This window comes from Phocoena sinus, chromosome 14, assembly GCF_008692025.1.
Source record: "Phocoena sinus isolate mPhoSin1 chromosome 14, mPhoSin1.pri, whole genome shotgun sequence".
NCBI classification, from domain to species: Eukaryota; Metazoa; Chordata; class Mammalia; order Artiodactyla; family Phocoenidae; genus Phocoena; species Phocoena sinus.
In genome coordinates this window covers 27004311-27027997 of record NC_045776.1, presented here as the reverse complement: position 1 = coordinate 27027997, position 23687 = coordinate 27004311, and the positions used below count along the sequence as shown (strand labels likewise).

The 23687-nt window shown below is 43.3% G+C and overlaps 1 protein-coding gene across 1 annotated transcript in view; it reads right to left on the bottom strand.

Annotated features, from left to right (window-relative positions):
- The window catches only part of LOXHD1 (lipoxygenase homology domains 1), a 199897-nt gene that overhangs the window by 131589 nt on the left and 44621 nt on the right, over positions 1-23687 (bottom strand). The window contains exons 7-12 of the mRNA XM_032602844.1: positions 15001-15124; positions 12377-12627; positions 2744-2879; positions 2056-2216; positions 957-1043; positions 393-528 (exon numbers count right to left, since the gene is read on the bottom strand). Coding sequence (XP_032458735.1) covers positions 393-528; positions 957-1043; positions 2056-2216; positions 2744-2879; positions 12377-12627; positions 15001-15124 — 895 coding nt within the window. The remainder of the gene's footprint in view (positions 1-392; positions 529-956; positions 1044-2055; positions 2217-2743; positions 2880-12376; positions 12628-15000; positions 15125-23687) is intronic.

The following is a 23687-nucleotide window of genomic DNA, read 5'->3' as shown; positions in this document are numbered from 1 at the left end:
GGGAGCAGTCAAGTGTGGCTACAAGAGCCCAGATCCAGCCTTCATTTTTGAGGACCATCTTATGCATAATTTGAAGAGGATGTTTCCTTTAATTTCAGGGAGTGTGTGGAGAAATACTGTTCAGTGTGGATTCTTCTCATGCCCTCATAGCCAACCTGAAGACCCAGAAATCTCCCCATTCTCACCCATGCCCATCATAAAGCCTTAGCATCATGGAGATGGCTACTACAAAGCCGGTCTTGAGTCTAGGACCTTCTAAACCCATTCCTCATTCAGAAGGAGCCTGATGATGCATAGTGGACAAGACTACCAGCTCATGGGCTAGACACCCATTGGCACACGGAATAAGAGTTCCATTACCTCCCCCAGGATGAGAGCCAGTCAATACTTACTGCCCATTATCCTCCGTACTGTTGGACCCTCGGCAGTCATTTCCCTAACGATCTCATTGTCATCCTCGTTGGCATCCAGCCAGCGATTGCAGTTGAAGTTATACTTGTCCTTGGTCAGGGTGTTCATCAGGGTCATCTGGAATGAAGTCCTGGAGTGAACAAGTGGTGTACCAGAGGTATTCATCCATGCCTTGAGGTTCCCGTTCTGCTAGTTCATCTCAAGGAGGACAAGGCCGTCCCCTAGGGATGACTCTTGTGGAAGGTGGAGTGCCAGATTAATATTTATCCCTCTGGTCCCCTGGAGACCCACAGTTGCCTAGCAGCCAGGTGACTAGGACACAGTGCAAGTCTGCTGAAACCTAAGCAACTTCTTAGTCTACTTTGGAAGTCCTGTCCCCGTCAGGAAGTCCATGTGTCATGTGTCCAAATTTAGGTCTCACTACAACCCTTCCCCACCCACACTCCCAACAGATAAAGGCAAACTAACAAGACAAGGTCATTAGAAATAGACCATTTTGGTTCCTCTCCCAACCACCTTCTAACCCCCAAGTTGGTACATCTCACCCTTTCTAAATGCCATCCAGAACCAGGACTCCTTTTATCATGCCACGCCCGAATCTTATAAAACCTGCCGAGGTCTGGGAGCTCAATCTATGGTGAGAAATAACAAGGCCTGAGTGGACAGAACCAAGTGAAATGTGTTTACCCTCATAGCTGACCCCCTGCCAGGAGGGTACCCACTTTGAGCTGTTTCTTCAGCATCAAGGGTGGGTTTGCTTCAAACCACCCTCATATATTCTATCTTATTGTGCTCTTTTAACCAATGGCACATGAGGGAGAGACAGCCACGTAGAGCTAAGGTTCAATCTGGGCTGGTGAAACTGAACAAAAATAACTGACCCACAGTAGGATCCAGACTAAATAAAATCTTCCAAGCAATAAGCTTTCAATTACAAAATCCATATGGCAGCCCTGCAAATTAGCACAGGCCCAAGCCCCAGGACTCTGCTGGGCACTGAAACAGACAAAAAGATCAATACAGTGGTCATGCCCTTTCCCTAGGGGCTCCAAGTCTAGCCAGGAAGACAAATACATAAAGAGCAATGAACTGAAGGTATAATAGAAGCGCCAAGGGGGTGCTCTGAGAAGAGAGCTGCAAATTACAAATTATTCTTACCTAAAGGTCAGAGCAGCACTTCCGTTGACAAAACAAGCCTTGCTCTGCTTATATACATACTGAAAATTTAAAGCTGAATTTCTTTTTAAATGTTCCAAAATGTATACTTTCCTTAAAATTTGTTCCTCACTCTCTAATTCAGTCCACACTGGGCGGTTTGACACTAACTGTGCTCAGGGTCTCTGTTCTACAATGATTCCCCAAGTCACCGGGCTCCTGAATGTCCAAAGCCATTACATACTTGCTTCTTCTCCCATGCTTGGTTCTGGACTGTTTGATTCAGATGAAGGGCCAGATCTAAACTGCACCCCATCAGTACATTGCCCGTACATTAAATGTGGCATTCCTTGCAGGGGCCTAGGGTCTCTATTTTACCTTTTTGTCTTCAAACTTGATCCAAACCTGGCTTAGGAAACCAGAATCCCATGACAAATGCTTCTTACACCCCTTTCTCTTTCTTCCCTCCCACTCTGTCCCTCTTCCTACCCTAAATTTCTCAATTATTCCGGGTTTGAACCACTTGTTGTTGGGATTCAGGAGAATCTCATCTGTCCGCCCCTTCTGCCCGTAAATCTGGATGAAGATAGGAGAGTTGGTACCAGCTTTCTTCAAGTCGGTCGTCCAGACCCACAGGGACCACGGGAATTCTGCAGAGACAGGTCAAGTTGTACCATTAACTTCAAAAGTGAAGAGATTTTCAAGCTACCAGTGGGGAAGACAAGCAAATCAAAGGTGATCAGGACTGAAGTACAGGTTGTATACAGGTGTGTCCTACTCTCAGAAACCCATTATAACAAATACTAAATTTGGGAAGCCAAGGATTCCTTGCTATTTGAGAGAGTGTGCCTTAATGTTCCTTTTAATGGTGAAAGTCTATTAGTATATTTTTAATAGGGGGAATAGTTGACTCCACCCACCCTATGGCCAGTACATTCAGAGTGCAGTGTGTGCAACCATTCAGTTTAACAACTAGCCCATCACAGCAGCTTAACGATTTGGGGCTGCTGGAGTATCAGCCTTGGTGCCATGTCTGTAATTCTGTGTGGTCTGTACCTTGGAGAACTGAGGTCCCTGGGGGACCCTTTCCCTTCCTTTCCAGAGGAGAATTGAGAAGAAGGAGCGCCCAGTGGTTTGACAATCCTGGCCTTTGCTGGCTCTGGGCCCCTCCACCTACTTTTCAGCCTCTTCTTCCTGAGAGACACCATCTCGTAGAGCTGCCTCTCGATCAGCCCATCTGTCTTCTTCTCATCCAGCCAGCTGCTGCAAGGGAAGGTCTGCTGGATGCCAGTGAAGGGGCACAAAATCACCACCTGGGGGAGCAGATCACATCTCCTACAGTAGGTCCCCTGGCTGGGACTTCTTTGTAATGTTCAACAGCCTCCTTAGCCCCACATTTAGGGTTGTCTGCATTACTACCCTCAAGGAATGTCACTTTTCTTCCCACTGCCTATCTCATTAAATCTTAGATCAAGAAATACCTCCTCTAAGAAATCTTCCCAAGTAGGTATCATCCATATTCCAATTTACCAGCCCAAACCTCAAACATTTTTCTCTATACACATACCCTTTTTGAATACCATATTTCCTTATGCACATTGTAAAATCTCCATCTGAACCAAGTTAACTAGAATACTAAATTAATACCCTATATTTGTCTTATGGAAAAAAGGTCAGTCACATAAAAGGTGATTAATATCTATAATTTAATACAAAAACTACCCTCCTCAGGACTTGATCCTTATTTAACCTTCTTTCCTACATCTTCTCCATCTCTACCCACATTCTGAACTTATGGGTTTAGAACATGGCATTCTAACCTTCTCTCCTACACCTTCTCCATCTCTACCCACATTCTGAACTTATGGGTTTAGAACATGGCATTCTGTCTAACCCAGACACACCTAGATGTTTTGAAGAGAAGCATCAGAATGCCAAAGACAGAGATCTTAAGAGCGTCAAGAGAGAAAAGACAGATGATGGCAATTGGACTAACAGAAGCCAGAGGATATTGGAGGGTGGGGGCATTATAACTCAATCTAGAATTCTGTATCCTGAAATTTCTTTCAAGAATGAAAATGAAATAAAATAATTTTCAAATTAACAAAAACAGAGTTTACCACCAATAGACCTTACTTAACCAAAGGAACTTCTAAAGCATATTACTTCAGGAGGAAGAAGAAAATTGACACCAGAAGAGAGGTCTTAGAGGCAAGAAGAATTGTCAAGCAAATACACTGGCAAACAGGTAGGTAAATCTGGACAAATATGACTCTACAAAACAACAGCATATAATATGTGAATTTAAAACTAATTCAAAGGAGAGCTAAAATACTCTACTTTCAAAATTGGCATGCAACCTAGATGCAGGATTATTACCATTAGAAATTTCTAAGGTTCTTGATTTGTCTAAGAGGGAATTAGGGATGGTGGTTAAATTTAGGTCTTGTCCCAGTAAGTATGTATGCTAAAATTTCAATAGTAACCACTAAAAAAACCAGAGAGTGAATAATTTCCAAATCACTATCAAGAAAATAAAACCCATAACCAATCAGTTAATCAAAAAAAAAAAAAAAAGAAAAAAGAAAGACATAGTAAAAGCAGGACAAACAGACATGTTAATAGTTATAAAAAACATAAATGACTAAATTTATCAGTTAAAAGCTAGATAGTATCAGATAGGATTGTGATAAAGATTCAATTAACCAGAGGTTATACTAATTCTACACCTCACAACGTAGCCTAAAACTATATAAAGCAAAAATTGTTAGTTCTACAGTAAGAAATTTAAATATCTACCACCGACATTGGAAGTTTCAACATAACTTTCTTCATAATTAATAGATCAAACAGACAAAATGCTATTAAGGAGATAGAAGGTTCAAAAACAAAACTAACAAACTGAATTTAATAAATAAAGTCAAAATCTTAAATTCAACTCTTGGAACATATACATAAATTGAAGCGCATTGTAAAGTAAATGTCAAAAAATTTTTAAATGGCATCCACCACTGAGAGGACCTTCAAGATGGCAGAGGAGTAAGACGTGGAGATCACCTTCCTCCCCACAAATACATCAAAAATACATCTAAGGGCTTCCCTGGTGGCGCAGTGGTTGAGAGTCCGCCTGCCGATGCAGGGGACACGGGTTCGTGCCCCGGTCTGGGAGGATCCCACATGCCGCGGAGCGGCTGGGCCCGTGAGCCATGGCCGCTGAGCCTGCGCGTCCGGAGCCTGTCCTCCGCAACGGGAGAGGCCACAACAGTGAGAGGCCCGCGTAACGCATAAAAAAAAAAAAAAAAAAAAAAAAAAAAAATACATCTAAATGTGCAACAACTCCTAAAGAACACCTACTGAACGCTGGCAGAAGACCTCAGACTTCCCCAAAGACAAGAAACTCCCCACGTAGCTGGGTAGGGAAAAAGAAAAAACAGAGACAAAAAAATAGGGAGGGGACCTACACCTCTGGGAGGGAGCTGTGAAAGAGGAAAAGTTTCCACACACTAGGAAGCCCCTTCACTGGTGGAAACGGGAGCGGGCTTGGGGGAAGCTTTGGAGCCATGGAGGAGAGCACAGCAATAGGGCTGCAGAGGGCAAAGCGGAGAGATTCCCGCAAAGAGGATTAGGGCCAACCAGGACTCACCAGCCTGAGAGGTTTGTCTGCTCACCCGCCAGGACAGGTGGGGGCTGGGAGCTGAGGCTCGGGCTTCGGAGGTCATATCCCAGGGAGAGGACTGGGGTTGGCTGCGTGAACACAGCCAGAAGGGGGCTAGTGCACCACAGCTAACCAGGAGGGAGTCCGGGAAAAAGTCTGGAACTTCCTAAGAGTCAAGAGACTGTTGTTTCGGGGTGCACGAGGAGAGGAGATTCAGAGCACTGCCTAAAAGAGCTTCAGAGACAGGTGTGAGCCACGGCTATCAGCACGGACACCAGAGACAGGCATAAAATGCTAAGGCTGCTGCTGCAGCCACCAAGAATCCTGTGTGCAAGCACAGGTCACTATCCACACCTCCCCTCCCGGGAGCCTGCGCAGCCCGCCACTGTCAGGGTCCCATGATCCAGGGACGACTTCCCCAGGAGAGCACATGGCACACCTCAGGCTGTTGCAATGTCACACTGGCCTCTGCCGCCGCAGGCTCGTGCCGCATTCTGTACCCCTCTCTCCCCAGGCCTGGGTGAGCCAGAGCCCCCTAATCAGCCCTCCTTTAACCCCCTCCTGTGTGGGTGAAGAACAGATGCCAGAGTGTGACCTACATGCAGAGGCAGGGCCAAGTCCAAAGCTGAAACCCAGGAGTTGTGCGGACAAAGAAGAGAAAGGGAAATTTCTCTGTGCAGCCTCAGGAACAGATTAAATCTTCACAATCAACTTGATGTACCCTGCATCTGTGGAATACCTGATTAGACAATCATCCCAAAATTGCAGTGGTGGACTTTGGGAGCAACTGTAGACTTCGGGTTTGCTGTATGCGACTGACTAGTTTCTGATTTTTATGTTTAACTTAGTATGGTTTTTAGCGCTTCTTATCACTGGTGGATTTGTTTATTAGTTTGGTTGCTCTCTTCTTTTTTTAAAAAAATTACTTTAAAAATATGTTTATTTTAATTATTTTTTATTTTAAAAACTTTATTTATTTTATTTTATTTTTCTTTCCTTCTTTTTTTTCTCCCTTTTCTTCTGAGCTGTGTGGCTGACAGGGTTTTGGTGCTCTGGCCGGGTGTCAGGCCTGTGCTGCTGAGGTGGGAGAGCCGAGTTCAGGAAATTGGACCATCAGAGACCTCCCGGCCCCACGTAATATCAATTGGCGAGAGTTCACCCAGAGATCTCCATCTCAACGTGAAGACCCAGCTCCACTCAATGACCAGCAAGCTCCAGTGCTGGACACCCCATGCCAAACAACTAGAAAGACAGGAACACAACACAACCCATTAGCAGAGAGGCTGCCCAAAATCATAATAAGTTCACAGACATCCCAAAACACACCACTGGACATGGTCCTGCCCACCAGAAAGACAAGATCCAGCTTCATCCACCAGAACACAGGCAACCAGTCCCCTCCACAAGGAAGCCTACACAACCCACTGAACCAACCTTACCCACTGGGGACACAAAAAACAACGGGAATTACGAACTTGCAGGCTGCAAAAAAGAGACCCCAAACACAATAAGTTAAGCAAAATGAAAAGACAGAGAAATACCCAGCAGATGAAGGAGCAAGGTAAAAACCCACCAGGCCAAACAAATGAAGAAGAAATAGGCAGTCTACCCGAAAAAGAATTCAGAGTAATGATAGTAAAGATGATCCAAAATCTTGGAAATAGAATGGAGAAAATACAAGAAACATTTAACAAGGACCTAGAAGAACTAAAGAGCAAACAAACAGAGAGGAACAACACAATAAATGAAATTTAAAATTCTCTAGAAGGAATCAATAGCAGAATAACTGAGGCAGAAGAACGGATATGTGACCTAGAAGATAAAATAGTGGAAATAACTCCCACAGAGCAGAATAAAGAAAAAAGAATGAAAAGAATTGAGGACAGTCTCAGAGACTTCTGGGACAACATTAAATGCCCCAACATTTGAATTATAGGGATCCTAGAAGAAGAGAAAAAGAAAGGGACTAATAAAATATTTGAAGAGATTATAGTTGAAAACTTCCCTAATATGGGAAAGGAAATAGTCAATCAAGTCCAGGAAGTGCAGAGAGTCCCATACAGGATAAATCCAAGAAGAACACGCCAAGAAACATATTAATCAAACTATCAAAAATTAAATACAAAGAAAAAACATTAAAAGCAGCAAGGGAAAAACAACAAATAACATACAAGGGAATCCCCATAAGGTTAACAGCTGATCTTTCAGCAGAAACTCTACAAGCCAGAAGTGAGTGGCAGGACATACTTAAAGTGATGAAAGGGAAAATCTTACAACCAAGATTACTCTACCCAGCAAGGATCTCATACAGATTCAACAGAGAAATTTAAACTTTTACAGACAAGAAAAAGCTAAGAGAATTCAGCACCACCAAACCAGGTTTACAACAAATGCTAAAGAAACTTCTCTAGGCAGGAAACACAAGAGAAGGAAAAAACCCACAATAACAAACCCAAAACAATTAAGAAAATGGTAATGGGAACATACATATTGATAATTACCTTAAATGTAAATGGATTAAATGCTCCAACCAAAAGACATAGACTGGCTGAATGGATACAAAAACAGGACCTGTATATATGCTGTCTACAAGAGACCCATTTCAGACATAGGGACACATACAGACTGCAGGTGAGGGGATGGAAAAACGTATGCCATGCAAATGGAAATCAAAAGAAAACTGGAGTAGTAATTCTCATATCAGACAAAATAGACTTTAAAATAAAGACTATTACAAGAGACAAAGAAGGACACTACATAATGATCAAGGGATCAATCCAAGAAGAAGATATAGGAATTGTAAATATTTATGCACCCAACGTAGGAGTACCTCAATACAAAGGGAAAATGCTAACAGCCATAAAAGGGGAAATTGACAGTAACATAATCATAGTAGGAGACTTTAATAACACTCCACTTTCACCAATGGAGAGATCATCTAAAATGAAAATAAATAAGGAAACACAAGCATTAAATGACACATTAAACGAGATGGACCTAACTGATATTTTTAGGACATTCCATCCAAAAAACAACAGAATACACTTTCTTCTCAAGTGTGCACGGAACATTCTCCAGGGTAGATCACACCTTGGGTCACGAATCAAGCCTTGGTAAATTTAAGAAAATTGAAATCATATCAAGTATCTTTTCCAACAACAATGAGACTAGATATCAATTACATGAATAAAACTGTAAAATATACAAACACAGGGAGGCTAAACAATATGCTACTAAATAACCAAGAGATCACTGAAGAAATCAAACAGGAAATCAAAAATTACCTAGAAACAAATGACAATGAAAACACAATGACCCAAAATGTATGGGTTGCAGCAAAAGCAGTTCTAAGAGGGAAGTTTATAGCAATACAATCCTACCTCAAGAAACAAGCAACATCTCAAATAAACAACCTAACTGACACCTAAAGCAATTAGAGAAAAAAGAACAAAAACCCCCCAAATTTAGCAGGACAGAAATCATAAAGATCAGATCAGAAATAAAGGAAAAAGAAATGAATGAAACAATAGCAAAGATCAATAAAACTAAAAGTTGGTTCTTTGAGAAGATAAACAAAATTGATAACCCATTAGCCACACTCATCAAGAAAAAAAGGGAGAAGGCTCAAATCAATAGAATTAGAAATGAAAGAGGAGAAGTAACAACTGACACTGCAGAAATACAAAGGATCATGAGAGATTGATTACTACAAGCAACTATATGCCAATAAAATAGACAACCTGAAAGAAATGGACAAATTCTTAGAAAGGCACAAACTTCTGAGACTGAACCAGGAAGAAGCAGAAAATATAAACAGACCAATCACAAGCACTGAAATTGAAACTGTGATTAAAAATCTTCCAACAAACAAAAGCCCAGGACCAGATGGCTTCACAGGCGAATTCTATCAAACATTTAGAGAAGAGCTAACACCTATCCTTCTCAAACTCTTCCAAAATATAGCAGAGGAAGGAACACCCCCAAACTCATTCTACGAGGCCACCATCACCGTGATACCAAAACAAGACAAAGATGTCACCAAAAAAGAAAACTACAGGTCAATATCACTGATGAATATAGATGCAAAAATCCTCAACAAAATACTATCAAATAGAACCCAACTGCACATTAAAAGAATCATACACCATGATCAAGTGGGATTTATCCCAGGAATTGAAGGATTATTCAATATATGCAAATTAATAAATGTGATACACCGTATTAACAAATTGAAGGATAAAAACCATATGATCATCTCAATAGATGCAGAAAAAGTTTTCGACAAGATTCAACACCATTTATGATAAAAACTCTCCAGAAAGTGGGCATAGAGGGAACCTACCTCAACGTAATAAAGGCCATATATGACAAACCCACAGCAAACATCATTCTCAATAGTGAAAAGCTGAAAGCATTTCCTCTAGGATCAGGAACAAGACAAGGATGTCCACTCTCACCACTATTATTCAACATAGTTTTGGAAGCCCTAGCCATGGCAGTCAGAGAAGAAAAAGAAATAAAAGAATACAAATTGGAAAAGAAGAAGTAAAACTGTCACTGTTTGCAGATGATGTGATACTATACATAGAGAATCCAAAAGATGCTACCAGAAAACTACTAGAGCTAATCAATGAATTTGGTTAAGTAGCAGGATACAAAGTTAATGCACAGAAATCTCTTGCATTCCTGTACATTAATGATGGAAAATCTGAAAGAGAAATTATGGAAACACTCCCATTTACCACTGCAACAAAAAGAATAAAACACCTAGGAATAAACCTACCTAGGGAAACAAAAACCTGTATGCAGAAAACTATAAGACACTGATGAAAGAAATTAAAGATGATACCAACAGATGGAGAGATATACCATGTTCTTGGATTGGAAGAATCAGTATTGTGAAAATGACTATACTACCCAAAGCAATCTACAGATTCAATGTAATCCCTATCAAATTACCAATGGCATTTTCTATGGAGCTAGAACAAATCATCTTCAAATTTGTATGGAGACACAGAAGACCCCAAATAGCCAAAGCAGTCTTGAGGGAAAAAAGCGGAACTGGAGGAATCAGACTCCCTGACTTCAGACTATACTACAAAGCTACAGTAATCAAAACAATGTGGTATTGGCATAAAAGCAGAAACATAGATCAATGGAACAAGATAGAAAGCCCGGAGATAAACCCACACACCTATGGTCAACTAATCTATGAGAAAGGAGGCAAAGATATACAATGGAGAAAAGACAGTCTCTTCAATAAGTGGTGCTGGGAAAACTGGACAGCTACATATAAAAGAATGAAATTAGAACACTCCCTAACACCATATACAAAAATAAACTCAAAATGGATTCAAGACCTAAATGTAAGGCTGGACACTATAAAACTCTTAGAGGAAAACATAGGAAAAACACTCTTTGACATAAATCACAGCAAGATCTTTTTTGATCCACCTCCTAGAGTAATGGAAATAAAAACAAAAATAAACAAATGGGACCTAATGAAAGTTCAAAGCTTTTGCACAGCAAAGGAAACCATAAACAAGACGAAAAGACAACCCTCAGAATGGGAGAAAATATTTGCAAATGAACCAACAGACAAAGGATTAACCCTCAAAATATATAAACAGCTCATGCAGCTCAATATTAAAGAAACAAACAACCCAATTCAAAAATGGGCAGAAGACCTAAATAGACATTTCTCCAAAGAAGACATACAGATGGCCAAGAAGCACATGAAAAGCTGCTCAACATCACTAATTATTAGAGAAATGCAAATCAAAACTGCAATGAGGTATCACCCCACACCAGTTAGAATGGGCATCATCAGAAAATCTACAAACAACAAATGCTGGAGAGAGTGTGGAGAAAAGGGAACCCTCTTGCACTGTTGGTGGGAATGTAAATTGATACAGCCATTATGGAGAACAGTATGGACGTTCCTTAAAAAGCTAAAAATAGAACTACCATATGATCCAGCAATCCCACTACTGGGCATATACCCCAAGAAAACCATAATTCAAAAAGAGACATGCACCCCAATTTTCGTTGCAGCATTATTTACAATAGCCAGGTCATGGAAGCAACCTAAATGCCCATCGACAGATGAATGGATAAAGAAGATGCGGTACATATATACAATGGAATATTACTCAGCCATTAAAAGGAAGGATATTGAGTAATTTGTTGAGACATGGATGGATCTAGAGACTGTCATACAGAGTGAAGTAAGTCAGAAAGAGAAAAACAAATATTGTTTATTAACGCATGTATGTGGAACCTAGAAAAATGGTACAGATGAACAGGTTTGCAGGGCAGGAGTTGAGACCCAGATGTAGAGAGCAAACGTATGGACACCAAGGGAGGAAAACTGCGGTGGAGTGGGGATGGTGGTGTGCTGAATTGGGCGATTGGGATTGACATGTATACACTGATGTGTATAAAATTGGTGACTAATAAGAACCTGCAGTATAAAAAACAAACAAACAAAAGCAACTCATACTAAACTTTCTTTGTGTTATTTGTATGGAAATATGTTAATATAAATGTTTCAGACATTACATGAAATTTCTAAAAATCTTATATGTTCTGGTATCATATTATAAGTCATAATTCTAGTTATTACTTTAAAATGTATATCTCAGAAATAACGAAATTTCCTTGTCAATTGCATTATTATGAACTTTCATCAAATCTTTAACCGTGGTCATTTTTAAGCCTTTTGTCAGTTACAGACAGTTCTGGGTGTACTCTGATGCTTTTGCAAAAATGTTCCTCTAGAAGGGTTTCATCTTTAAGGAATTCATGGAAAAGACTCTGACAAGTACAGGTTTCTGGTAACTGACTATACTGCTGAACTGAATGAAGAAGCATTTTCAGAACTCTAATGGGAAACTGATGAACTCATAAAAGTGCCAACAAAAGATCACGATAAAAAAAATTAATTACATGGGACTGAGTGAACTGATGAGGATGATTATAATTTTTGTGACTTTCTGTTTGAATAAAAAAAAAAAAAGGCCCTGTGAGAGGGATTTCTCATGTACTTTGTAACTGGTGCAAAGGAAGTAGGAAGTAGGATGCAGATTAGAGTTTGTATTTGCAAGTTAAAGAGAAGGGTTGAATCAGGGCAGGGTCCTCCCCAGCCTCCCTTACCTTCTCACAGTACCAGCCTCTATTGGCTCCCACATTGCCATGTCCGATGGAGACCCGGCTCAATGGGCTGAGGAGGACAGCCAGCTCGATGTTGAAGATGTCTCTGCGGCCACGGTCAAACACACCGCCCTCCAGGAAGATTTTCCCACTGTTCTTATTCCCTCTGGCCCCGAACATGACCAGGTAGATTTTGGATTTGGTCCCAGCACCCCGGACATCCCCAGTGAAGACGGTGACAATATATGAGATGGCTGGTGCGGAAACAACAGGGGGAAGGAGAGGGTTCAGTGCAAGCTGACAACAATATCCTACCCACCTTCTCTGCCACCTGACCACACCTCCCTAGACCTTCCCTCTGCTGTACATCCCCATCCCCCTAAGTCCTCCTCCCCCAGACGACATCCAGTGCCCCTTTCCACTTCCCTTTATCTTTTTTGGAGTTGGTGTGTCAGTGCACCTGAGTTTAGGAGCAAACTGCAGGTTACAGGAAGCTGCCAGCCCCCATTACAGGAAACTAACAAAGAGAAGGAAGAGCTTGGGTTGGTTAAGAATAGTACTTATTATTAATGCTAATTACCACATGCATATTATTAATAGCTGCCAGATGAATTCTATTGTGTCTCATTTCATTAGAATCGTCACCTCGATTAAGAGAGATTTGTATTCAGGACTATCTGATTCATGGAGCTTGCTGTTTTGCACATAACTTAAAAACATAACTCTTAATAGAGGGCACTAATGTCCTCCTTTACCACCTGAGGGGGTGGGATGCGGAAGACTGAGGGAGGGAGAAGACATTGTGGGTTGGGCCATTTGGGGTTTTGGTCAGTCAGAAGGCAATGTGAGGACATGGAGTTCTGGGGAAGAGCCAGCAAGAGGAGATTAAACTCTGAGATGAGACAGACTAAAGGAAAACACCAAAGACAAACATTTGAACAGGAAACTATAGGAAATTCTGCTAAGGTGTGGTCTGCCTTTTTTCACACTGTCCCAGAGTCTAAGGCAAGTGGTACTTTAAGCCTTGTTAGTCCCCCACCTCCCTTTCATCCTACCCCCACCCCCTGATCTCAGAGAAACAAAATGTCTTTGGGAGATAGCACATGCAACTACATGGACGCATTATTCATTCATACATTCGCACCTTCCCTTGCTCAACAAACATTTACTGAGTGCTTACTCTATGACAGGCCTTGGGAGACTATGAAGGTAAAAAGGAATAGCCACTGCCCTCAAAGAGTGGGTGTCCAGCTTTACTTCACAACACATGGACAGATGGTGTTCTCACACTAGACATACTGTCATAGCCTAGGTTGTCAGCAATTCCAGCCTCTCACTGTCATTTCTCCTCGTCTACCACTGGAAGCAAGTAATAGTAACACAGTTAAAGGGGACATATTAAATCTGCTCTAGTGGATGTTTTAAGTAAATAATTTTCAAACTATAGAATACAAAATCATGACACACCCGACAACGTGGCACCCCTCACCCAGGCCAAGGCGCCATAATGCCATGGTTGAAAAGCACTGGAGCAGAGGAGCATTGGTTTCCCAAACAATAGCAGTCACGTTCTTCCCAAAATGTCTGCAGCAAGAGAAGGGAGAGACAGCCCTGTCTAGAGCGGGTAGGGGAAGTTTCAGAGGAAGCGACTGGCAGCAGGAAGTTGAGAAGCAGAAAGAAGAGAAATGGTGTCACAGGCTGAGGAGAAAGCATATTCCGAAGAGAAAGAGTAAGGCCAGCAGCTAAAGGGAGGGGAGAGGGAAGGCATGTGGGTGAGGTGGGGGGAACAGGGAGAGGGGGTAGGTGTGGGAAAGAGTGAAAGGTGTGCAGATCGGGAGAGGGAGAGGGAGTGTGTGTGTGGAAGTGGTAGTAGAAGATGTTGAAAGATGCTGCTGAAATGGTCAATTGGAGCCCAATCGTGGAGCAATTTTATCTTATACCCCAGAACTTGGACTCATTCTCTCTGCAGTGGGAGCCATGGGAGGGTCTGTCCCAGAGCATGTTCTCAGCTGTGCGCGTTCACCAACATTGATATTCTGGAACATCTATGAACTTCCATGCTGGGAGCTTCAGGTTTTCCATGGAACTCACACAGGGTAGAGATTTAGGAGGCAGACCAAATCCTGGATTTGTCACTTATCAGCTGTGTGACCTGGAACAGGTCTCCTAACTTGTGACTCAATTTCCTCTACTGTGAAATGGGAACAGTAACCGTTCCCATACTCTAGGGTTGTTGTGAGTATTAGAGGAATGACATGAGTCAGGTACCTAGAGAGAGTCTGCCATATAGGAAGCGCTCAATAGTAGGAGGAGGTAAGGGTCAGTCAACATCCTCATAAATATCCACGTGTGTCGGGAGTTCACACCCTGGCTCCATCCTGCGCATAACTTCTCTTGCCCTGGGAAGTCAGTGTCTGCTCAGGGGCGCCTTATCACCTCTGGTATCAGCAGAGCCCCAGACTCCAGCCCGGGGGGACAGAACACTTTCAGGGGCAGGAGGAATGTGGTCTAAAGACATGGCTGCTTCCCACTGGACTGCAGGCCTCCGGACCCACAGATGAGAACATTGACCCTCAGGCAGAAAGTGAAGTATTAGCCAATTGGGCCCCCCCTTTCTTCTGTTCTACCTGTGGTCTCAGCTCCGCCCACTAAGATATCCCTCTGAATTTTGCCATCGTCTTCATCCAAGGCCAGCCAGCGGTTAAGAGGGAAATCATATTTTCTTTTATTCCCAATATCTTCAATGACAATCTGGGAAGGAGAAGAGAGGGAAGGAAGGTTAAGTGTCATTGAGGTCACACCTGGTGACCGAATCCATTCCTCCATCACTTGAGTGAACTCCAAGTATACTTTCTCATCTTCCTCGTGGCCCAAGGAAAGCTTATCACAAGGACACACCTGTTGTCAGGAAAACCTTGCAAAGCACTGAGAGTCAAACAGGGATGACTGACAATTAGCTCCTTGAATTACTGAGTCTTGTTCCCTCCTCTGCTAAGGATCATTAAAAAAATGCTATGCAAGAAACTTAGCAGGATGGACCCTGTGAGACTGAGGAGCTAGAACTGGAAGCCTGGATTTACAGACAGCATCAAGACCACCGTCTTCCTCACCTGCTGAAGGCTGGGATTCTGACCTTCTTGCTGAGAAGCAGAGTCCACATAAAGGGAACTACAAGCCCTGAATCTGGCACACAGAATCCCAGTATCTGGTGACCAGGTTGGAAAAGGTCAGCCACTGACAGTGAAGTTAGGAGAACTGAGCATCCATGAAGCCCCCACGGGGACTCACATGTGAGCTCTGTTGGCGAGGCTGAGATAAATGTGTTTTCTAGAGCTCACCAAGGAGCTGAGGGGCCCTCCTAAAATGTCCCAGGAACATCCAACTAAAAACTCACTCTAAGATAAGTGTGATCGTCAATAACCAGATGAAGTCCTCCAGTCATAATGGGAAGGCAGATGCATTTGGTGACAGACAGGGTGAGTTGGAAAGTAAAAATATCTGCCCAGGTACTCCCAGGACTGCCTGACAGAGTGGGGCTCCGATTTTCAGTGAAAGACTCACTTCCTAAGATCAAACTGTCTGTAGTGTGGAAACAGGGCATGTCTTGGTCTGCCTAAAGGCATCTCACCTTGTTCTAATGCAATGTTCATCAAGGAATCTTCTGGGCTGAGAGCTGAACTCCTGAGTATATCACCCACCAGAGAGGGGTCAGTGGCCTGAGCCAGTGGCCAGGACCAGCCATCCCACCAGGGTTCTCTCTCCAGATACATCAGCATTTAAGCTCTGGTTTATAAATCAGTCCCTTGTAACTTTGGTTGGTGTGAGTCAGCCTTCAGAGCTTGCTGATTTTTATTGCGTGTCTGTACTTTCAGAGCTGAGTGCCTGGAGACCTCTGTGGCCTGTCCAGAAGGGGTTCTGCCTTGAAAGGAAGTCCAGCCTCTCCCAATTCATGTATCTGCACATTTCTCTCTGTCTTTCCTCTCCCAGGGTTGAGGCTGTGGGGAGATTGGGGAGCCAAGGATCTGGGCTATACCTCCTGACCCCCTTTACGTTGACCCTCACAGGGTTGGAAAAGCAAGGTGAAGAAAGAAAAGACTCAGTTTATCAGATAAGCTGTCAAGTCTACTGATCGACAGATATACAGATTCACCATTTCTGTCTTTAAACGTTCACAGACTGGTGTGCCAGGTATAATTCCAAGAGCAAATGACAAACCGCCCTCACAGTTCACAAAGATGTCATCAATAAAGGGCCTTCTCCTGGCCTGATAGCTGATGGACATTCCTGGCTTGAGAAGTTCAGCTAATCTGAAAAATAGAATGTGTTGCCATTAAATAACTCTGTGGGACAAAACTAGCTTGCACAGCTGAACCACAAAGGGAGGAGAAAATATATGAATGAATATTTGAATAACCAACAAGACTCTAAAAATCAGACGTTCTGAAATCACAAAGAAAGGCTGAGACATAAACACTTAAGCACTGATATAAAAAGTATAAAAGGCCAGGAACAGTTCTGGAAAGTTTCCAAATGAGTATTGAAATATATAAACAATTACTGACGACATCTGTTAGTCCCAAGGTCTGCAGGATGAGGCTGGAAGAGGCTGGCTCCCAGAGGGTGGAACATTTTGGAACACATCTAGTAGCAAATGGTGAGTGCTGTAGGAAGGAGCAGAGAGGTGAGATGTGGAAGGAGCCTACGTCGGTTACAGGAAGATTGTCCAGGGGACGTTGGCAGAGGACTCTCCCAAAGGCATTCTGGCCTCTGCAGATATGGGTCCTGTTGCTTGGGACCCATGACCCCTGTTGCTTAAAGGATATTAGTAAGGGCCCCTCTGGGGGAGAACAAGCAGCTTTTCCACTTGTGTTCACAAGTTGCCCAGACATCCCTGAGTTTTCATAAAGTTCCTTTTAAGAATTCAAGACAGCTCAGGAATGGTTTTTGCTAACAGAATGAAATGGTGGTGCTCCCTCCAGACCACAGTTTCACAGTCTGCTGTTCTGGCAGAGACAACTGTAAAATAAGACTGGAAAGACAGAGTGGCCTTTATCATGAATGATAGAAGCACACACCTGGAGTGTGTGTGAGAGAGACAGACAGACAGACAGAAGCAATAACCTAATGGAAGACAAGAGCTGTTATCTCCTGGAGGAATATTCTCACCTGCAGACAAGCCTATAGGCTGGGCTGACCTTCTAAGAGGGAAACCAGGGGACATGAGCCCTTGGGAGGCGAGATGGCAGCCAGACAAGGGGGCCTGTCCACGGTGGAGCCCGCTCTGTCCTGCAGCAACAGGGACACAGCAGTTACGAGGCGAGACCACCGTTACGAAAAGCCAAGAAGGATAAACCAACCGCGAAAAAGAGGAGGAAAAGATGAAGCTGCCAGGCAGGGGTTCTTTCTTTCTTGTTCTCTCCAGAGGGTTCACAGACACATCCAAACAGTCCAGGACACGGGGGCCTGCATTTCTTCCCGCACAGGGTAAACATGTCTGTGTGAGCACATGGGGTTTGTCTTGGAGTCGATACCTTGCAGATCAGTGTAGAGAGTCAACCATGACTCACAGCAGCTCTCCCTCCTCCATATGGGAATAATTTCCACCAACTTTCCATAACCTGATTGGAGCGGAGACCCATTCTGGGCAGAAGAAACAAACCCCACACACATAGGGCAATCTGGAGAAGCTGAAGGGTCTCCTCCTTACCGCCCACGTGCCGAGGTGCCTGAGATGCAGACAGTCTGGGTGATCCACAGCGTTCCCTCTCTGTATCAGCCACGGGGCAGGAAATGAACGTAAGACCTATCCCTGTTTCCAACCATCCCTTTGAAAATGCATATCTGTTATCCAGTAAAGGTGGCCCTTGCTTGACTCATAAGCAGTCATCGCCACATTCCAGGAACCCCTATTGAACTGTGGCTTACATCTGGAGTTCTTAGATCATAGGGCAAGGGACAGATAGGTTTTGACACAGGAGAAGATAAAAGAGGAAGACTTTGGAGTTTACAAACCTACTTGGAAAAAAGTCTTGGCATCCAGGGCTTAGTGGGGGAGACCTAGTGTCATGGAAGAACAAGGGAATGTTCTATGGGGGGAACAAAGCTCAGCGAAGGAAGGGGGGTCGGTGTCCTCCTCCTTCCCCACACGCTCTGCACCTCGCTCATCACACTGCAATACCGTGTCAATTACTGTGTAACATACCACAAATATGAGTAATGGTAAATGACAGCATTTGAATGGTGACACCCCCAATGCTCTCACCCTTTCCTCTACACTTCATCCCTCCCCTCTGAGCCCGCCCACACACCCACTCCTTCATTACTGCCTCGGCTGCCTCATTCAATAAAGACCTTTGATGGCTTATTCTGATCAGCGCCTGCGGTGGTCCTGCCCTCACCTTCTCCCTGACATTATTTCTCAGTTCTCTGAGCCCTGTGCCCTGGTCCAGTTATTTAGTATCCGTGTGCCACCTTCCAGCTGCTCCTCATCTGTCATCCCCTCTGCCCAAAGAAGTCCTCCTCCCTGCTCCTCCTGGCAAAGCCCTGCCCATCTTCATGGCCCAGCTCCAACGGACCCTCCCTGAAGCCCTCTCTGTTGCTCAATCAGGCACAACTCACCCAACATTTTTTTTGTACCTCACGTAAGACTCATCTCGTCCTGCTTCGTATTAAAGTTGGGGTGATTCTGTTTTCTGATTTTCAAACTGGGAAATTTGGTTTGATCAACACATGTGGGACCCTTAGGACAGAATGTTTGTTCACTGAAAGCTGGACTTTCCCTGAAGTTTTGGAATATAAGGTTAAAGTAAGTAACCTGCCTTATAGTAAGGAAGTGTTCAGGAACTCGTCTTGTCTCTTTTAGAAGCAGAACCATGTCCACTGCAACAGCTGCAGTTGGTAGCTCAGGGCCTAGGATATAATAATCAATCAGTAAATGTTTGTTGAATGTTGAGTATAAATTGGTGACATGAGGCCATGTTGGGCTTCCTGAGGTCCCTGAAATCTGTTCATTAGCCTCTGTCTCCTCTTCCTGTTAGAGCCAGTGGTACTGGTTGAACTTAACGCTCCCTAAGGCATGCGGCAGGCGATCCATCCAATTCTGGATTTTCTAATGTATGACACGGTGGAGAGTGTCCAGACTCAGAATCCAGAGGACCTGGGGCAGGTGCCAGTACTGTCACTGAAGAGCTGTGGGGCCTCAAGCAAGTCCTCTACTGAAGCAGATGGGCCAAGGGCAAGGCCCACTGGCAGCGCAATGCTCCATCCTGTGACTCTTGCTCTTGTGGTGGTCATTGAGCTGAACTGATCAGTTGAGTCAGTCACAATTGTTGGACTAAGCAGACATGGGGACCCAAGCCATGTGCAAAGCCTGGGGGAGGGAGGATGCCAGCCCCGGAGAGGGGATAAAGAACAGGGGGCTGAGGAACACACATGGGCAATTGACTAAGGAAGAAGAGGAGGGAGATGACTTATGAAGGGGTTAATAATATTGGCTTTCAGATTTATCCCACCAAGCCCTCACACATAAATACCAAAGGAGCAGTTGTCGTGTGATGTCCAAGGCAACCAACTGGGCAACTTCGAGAGTGGGAGCACTTACTGTGCAAGTGTCAAATTTGGAAATGCAGACAATTTAACAGCATTTTAATTGGTGTCTCTGTGGAGGTTAGGTGAGGAGGGGGCAGCGTGGAGACCCAGTCAAGAGGGAAGGCAGGAGGTTAGGGCTGGTTATGCGTTGTGTAGTCACAAAGTGATGAGAGGTGCCCCAGGGTTTCCTCTAGCCTCTGGTTTCAGCTTGAGCCCACCCTACCTGGGACCTAAAACCCTCCTTCCTCCTCTCTCATCGTAATTCGTCCTTCAGGAAAATATCTAGTAAATCCAGGTGTTCTGACCTGCAAAATTCCTGAATTATTTTTATGTCTTATCCCCAAGGAGCATTTTGGTTTGGCTTACATTAAAGGAACAGACTGTTAGGAGTTCTTCAGAAGCCAGTGAACCTTTGGAGGGACACCCACCTTGGCACTCGGGGGACAGGTGGGGACCTGACAACCAGGCCCTGAACTTGCCCCTACACATAACACTGGCTCCAAAGAGAATAACCAATCTCACACTGAAAGTAGCCTGCTTGGGCTTCTGGTTTAAAATAGTGTCTGACTAGCAACCAGTAAGAAGAGGAAAAGAAGAAAAGGAAGGTGGGAGACGGAGGGAGGAAAGAAACATCATTCTGAAGAATCAGAAGAAGAGCAGAACTCTGGAAAGGACTGGATAAAGGATACAGAAAAAGGATTCAAGAAACGGGTATGCTTAATAGAATATAAGAAGATATGGTCTTTATGAACAGGAGTAAACATCTTTAAATAGAAAGGGCTGCAGTGAAAAGGCAATAAAATGATATGAAAAGAGAGCTAGATTACATGGGAAAGGTATCCAGGAAAGCAATACTATACAGCAGCAAATACATCAAAGTTCTTACAATTCTGCATGCCCTTTAACCATCTCCTAGGAATTAATTGTAGGAAATAATCATAGATGTATATAAAGAGAAGCTGCAAGAATGTTTGTTGCAGCACAATTTATAGTATCGATAATTTTGAGAAAAAAATTGAAATGTTCAACAAAGGGGAATTGGTTTAATAATTCATGGTATATCTGGGCAATGAAATATTATAGGCATTAAAAATTACGTTGTGAAATATCAACGTTATTCTATTTCAAGAGCATGGGGAAACAGGCATGTTACACTTGAAAGTAAAAACAAAGCAGTTTGTAAAACATTGTGCTTATTATGAACCCATTATTAAAAATGACGTATGTGTATTCATTCACAGAAAAATGTCTGGAGGATATGTAATTTCTGGATGGTGAAATTATGGTGGTTCAGGTTATCTTATTTTTGCTTACTTATATTTCCTAAACTTTTTACAATAAATATATATTACTTTTGTAAGAAGAAAAAAATAATTAGAAGAAACATTCAGAATTAAAATGCATATTAATAGGAGAAAGAAATGCAACTGGTAGTGTGAAAAATCAAATCAATAATGAGGTGGGGGAGAATCTGACAAGTTCTTATGGAATGCAAAGAAAATAGAGATGAAAGCAATAAAAGGGAAGCTGAGATCTTTGGAAGACAGAGAGCCGAGATCCAATAAATGGATAACTGGTGCTCCTGAAGAAGAAACCCGAAAAAAGCCATTCAAGCAAGAATCTAGTATATGATAGGAAATCTTTTTTCTGAGCTATAAACAAACAAATAATCCTAGGCATCATGGAAAAGATTCATCTTGATCCAGAGAAGTTAAAAACAAGGGAAGGAAGGAAGGAAGGAAGGAAGGAAGGAAGGAAGGAAGGAGGGAGGGATGGAGGAAGGGAGGAAGGGTGGAAATGGGAGAGGAGGGGAGAGGAGGGAAGATGAATGAACTAACAAAGACCCTGCTCCTAGACATTATCTAGCAAGACTTAAATTATAAATAAAAAGAAAAAAATCCCATAAGCATCCTGGATGAAAAACAAAAAACCACAAAACAGTTTGTCCAGAAAGAAATAAAAGTCTGCTTGGCTTCGATGTCAAATTTCAGAAGGTAACAGAACAAGATTTATAATGTTTTAAAGGAAAAAAGTGTTCTCACCCATATATTTCACATCTTGCCAAGCTGCCCTGTCCTTTGAGCATGAAGATGACAAAAGGACCTGTTTCGGTGTGCAAACCTGCCTCCTGCACATAGCTCCCGAGAGCATAGGGGGTGAGGGCCCAGGTGATCAAGAAGGAAGCTGCCTTCAAGAAGTACAGCTGCAACGACTACGTCAAGACCTCCCTCAGGCCGTCGGGTGCACTTTGCAGCTCCTTCCACTATACCTGTGTTTTCATTCAGTCTTCCCTCCCAGGATGAAGGAACTGGGCTGCAAGGTACCTGCTCTGTGCCCCATCCTGGCTGAGGTCCTAAAACACACCTGCCTCCTCTCCCTTGTCTGCCCTGAAGACACACCTCTGCCTGCACATTGGCTCTTTGGGACCTGGACTCCTGCCTCATTTCTTCTCCAATCCAAGCAGCAGTTCCACTTAGCCTCCTGGAACCCTGTTCAGAATTAGGCTGGCTGCTCTTAGGGCCAGGCTAGCCCGCTCTTTCCAAGGGACACTTGGCCATTCCTTGCTTCACTGATTCAGCACCTTGTCCCATGCCAAGAGCTGGGAGGTGCCCTCAAGGAACTTTGAGGCTAGTTATGGAGAGACGTGTGACAGACACTCAAGGATGCTTACTCAACACCCTTTCCAATCACCTTCTTAGCCTACTTCTACTATGAGGGCTGGAAAGCCTACTTGAAGTCCCAGTTTCCAACGTAGCTAGGGTGGCCACGTGACACAGGCAAAAGTTCCAAGGAGAGTTTTGTTTCTCTCAAAATAAGGCAAGACTTGCCAGAAAAATGTCTTTCCCCTTTGGTCTTCTCTTTTCTTCCTGCCTAGAACACAGATAAGATGCAGAGAGGTTCAGCAGCCACCACGTGATCATGAGACAACAAGCTGGAGGATGAAAGCCACAGTGCTGAGGATGGCGACACAGCGAGAGACCAGGTGTCTCAGAAAGCAGCTGCACCAGCCCTGAGCTGCCCATATCTGTATCTCACGTGAGATGAGAAAAATAAGCCCCTGATTGGTTAACATTGCACTTCAATTTTCTGATACTTGCAGCCAAATATGTTCCTAACTGACACAAGATGATAAATTAAGGAATAACAAAACCTCAACTATCAGACAGCTTCATTCTAAATAGTCAAATTATTATAATCTGAGGGTTTTCTGTTTTTAGGCCATAAGACCTTTTCAAAGTATTTTCCAAAATATGTTACACATCAATCTTTTCCTATCATTCTGTGATGAGCTGAAATAGATGGAGAGCTCATGACTAAGGAAAATACATAGTCCATTTTCTAAATGACCTCACATTTTTCAATATTCTTTTGGCTTTTTATATCTTCTTTGACTCCCCATTACAGTTCTCAATAACCCTACCAATTACAGTCTCTTTTTCCTTCTAATTTTCTGCTATAGGTTTAAAATTACAGGTAGCAAGTTTGCTAGAAGGGATTATAAGCAAGCACTGAGTGAGAATCTGAGGGGTCTTGCCTTCAGAATCAGGGCAGGGCAAGGTAATGCCAGGGACATGAGCTCTCCTCATGAACTTTGAGCCAGATACGTCTTAGCTTCTCAGAAGCCTTTTTGCTTTCTTCTTGATTCTTCACTTTGTCCTGGGTAGGTGAAATTATGAGGACCTGAGATCCAGAAGTTTGAGGTACAAAGCAACAGGCCAAGATAAGT